The 2999-nt window shown below is 47.5% G+C and overlaps 1 protein-coding gene across 1 annotated transcript in view; it reads left to right on the plus strand.

Annotated features, from left to right (window-relative positions):
- The window catches only part of LOC107299673 (GTPase IMAP family member 8-like), a 16863-nt gene extending 15345 nt beyond the window's left edge, over positions 1-1518 (plus strand). The window contains exon 4 of the mRNA XM_015829021.2: positions 790-1518. Coding sequence (XP_015684507.2) covers positions 790-1451 — 662 coding nt within the window. The 3' untranslated portion in view covers positions 1452-1518. The remainder of the gene's footprint in view (positions 1-789) is intronic.
- Positions 1519-2999: the final 1481 nt, after the last annotated feature.

Genomic DNA, 2999 nt, shown 5'->3' on the forward strand with positions numbered 1-2999 from the left:
GATAGATAGATAGATAGATAGATAGATAGATAGATAGATAGATAGATAGATAGATAGATAGATAGATAGATAGATAGATAGATAGATAGATAGATCAAGTGCCAGGAAAATCAGGAGATTCAGGCAGTTCAAATGAGTATCAAGATTAATTGCAAGCTTCGGTTCACTACAAGAACCTGACCTACTAACGGATCAATTGGAAATGAGCGGGAGATAAGATAAGAAAGGCATTTATGGTGGGCTGGATTTAGATTTAGATCTCTTGCGGGCGCGCAGGGATTTGCGACTGATGACGCGTTTGATGCCTCCCTCAGGCACAGCCTGGTTCTCTCTTACTATAGATGGATGGATGGATGATAGATGATAATAGACAAATGATAGATAGAAAGACAGATAGATACAGATACAGATAGATTAGATAGATAGATAGATAGATAGATAGATAGATAGATAGATAGATAGATAGATAGATAGATAGATAGATAGATAGATAGATTAGATAGAGAGACAGAGACAGAGACAGAGATTAGGTGATAGAGATAAATAGAAGACAGAGCATAAAGATTTAGTGCAAGTTTAAGCTCTCTACAAAAATCTGACCTACTAACGGTCAGGGGAAATTACTGGGAGATTAAAGACGGGCTGAATGTCGATCTCTTGTGAGCGTGCAGGGACTCACGTCTGATAACCTGTTTGATGCCTCCCTTGGCGCCAGCCCGGTCGTCTCCCCCCCCAACGCTGCTGACTGGTCCCCTTCTTCTCTCCCCTCCCCCCCGCTTTGGGTCATAGGTCCCGAACGGAGGATCGTCCTGGTGGGCAAAACCGGCAACGGGAAGAGCGCGACGGGAAACACCATCCTGGGAAGCACTGTCTTTAAATCGAAGGTGTCTTCCGTTTCCGTCACCAAACGTTGCCAAAAGGAGGAGACGCAGGTGAACGGCCGGAAGGTGGTGGTGGTCGACACGCCCGGCTTCCTCGACACCAGGTGTTGCAAGTCAGCAACGGCGGCCGAAGTGAAGAAGTGCGTGAGCTTTTGCACCCCGGGCCCGCACGTCATCCTGCAGGTGATGCACCTGGGCCGTTTCACCCAGGAGGAGCAGGACGTGGCTCAGCTGATCAAGGAGATCTTCAGCCTCAACGCCAAGAACTACATGATCCTCCTGTTCACCCGGAAGGAGGACCTGGAAGGGGAGGCGCTCGACCAGTTCATCTCCGAGGGGGACCGCGCCCTGAAGGAGCAGGTGAAACTGTGTGGGGACCGCTACCTGGCTTTCAACAACAAGGCCCAAGGGGCGGAGCGAGAGGCGCAGGTGGCCCAGCTGATGGAGATGATTGACGGGCTGGTGAAGGAGAACCGGGACGCGCCTTGTTACACGGAGGAGATGCTGGTGGCCGACAAGGAGAGCTTCAAGAGCAGACTGGACCTTTCCTGGTTGTGTCCACTTCTTTAAGGGACGCCGGAAAAAATCTCCATGACGGCAACTCTGGAAAGGGTCCCTGCTCTGCTACTCCCTCCCTCCTTCCTTCCTTCCTTCCTTCCTTCCTTCCTTCCTTCCTTCCTTCCTTCCTTCCTTCCTTCCTTCCTCCCTCTCTCCCTTCCTTACTCTTTCCCCTTCCTTCCTTCCTCTGTCCCCTTCCTTTCTTTCTCCCTCCCTCCCTTTCCTTTTCCTCCATTCCTTCCTCTCCTTCCTTCCTTCCTTTCTCCCTTCCTCCCTCTCTCTCTTCCTTCCTTCCATCTTTCCTTCCTTCCTTCCTTCCTTCCTTCCTTCCTGTCCCCTTCCTTCCTTTCTTTCTCCCTCCCTCTCCCTTTCCTTTTCCTCCGTTCCTTCCTCTCCTTCCTTCTTTCCGCTGTCTCCCCTTTCTTTCTTTCTTTTTCTTTCTTTCTCTCTCTTTCTTTTTCTTTCTTTTTCTTTCTTTCCTTTCTTTCTTCCTTCCTTCCTTTCTTTTTTTCTCTTTCCTTCCTGTCTGTCTCTGTCTGTCTATCTATCTATCTAATCTATTATTTCTATCTTCTACCAACCCTTCCTTCCTTTTCTTTTTCTTTCTCTTTTTTTCTCTTTTTCTTTCTTTTTCTTATTTTTTCTTTCTTTCTTTCTTTCTTTCTTCCTTTCTTTTTCTTTTTTTCTCTTTTCTGTCTGTCTGTCTATCTGTCTGTCTATCTATCTATCTATCTATCTATCTATCTATCTATCTATCTATCTCTATCTAATCTACTATTTCTATCTATCTACCAACTCTTCCTTCCTTTCCTTCCTTCCTCTCTTTTTCTTTCTTTCTTTTTCTTTCTTTCTTTCTTTCTTTTTCTTTCTTTCTTTCTTTCTTTCTTACTCGTTCCTTCCTTCCTTCCTGTTTGTCTGTCTGTCTGTCCATCCATCCATCCATCCATCCATCCATCCATCCATCCATCCATCCATCCATCCATCCATCTATCTATCTATCTATCTATCTATCTATCTATCTATCTATCTATCTATCTATCTATCTCTTCTCTTTCTCCAACATGTCCCCCCCGCGTAAAACAGACTTGACCAGAGGGCGTGGTCACTCGGAAAACGACGGAGCCCCGTTGAGTGGGGTATTTAGCACCCATCAATCAACCGATTGACCAGGTGTCAGAAGCCATATATCTCTAAGGTCCCTTATCCTTCCCCCCCCTCCTCCTCCATTTATTTGCGTCTGCCTTTCCTCCTGACCCAAATCTCACTCTCTTCGATTCCTGGGTCCTGCCCTACTCCCAGGGGGGGGGGAGGAGGGGGGGAGGTGCTTGAGGGTTATTGCCTTGATTTCCTCTCTGGCGACACTGTGTAACCCTTTGCTTTCCTGCGTTATCCTTCTGTGAACTTTCCCATCCCTGAATGTCAGCCAGCAAAGGGAGGGGAAGAAAGGAAGGCAACCTCCGGCAACCCATTTATCTACGGGCTCCCGGGAGAAGGAGAAGGGGCGACGAGAGCGCCAAAACATCGCAGCTACAACTGGAGACGGTCTGGTGTGATCTCCCC

This window comes from Protobothrops mucrosquamatus, unplaced genomic scaffold, assembly GCF_001527695.2.
Source record: "Protobothrops mucrosquamatus isolate PMUCROS unplaced genomic scaffold, P.Mucros_1.0 scaffold5258, whole genome shotgun sequence".
NCBI classification, from domain to species: domain Eukaryota; kingdom Metazoa; phylum Chordata; class Lepidosauria; order Squamata; family Viperidae; genus Protobothrops; species Protobothrops mucrosquamatus.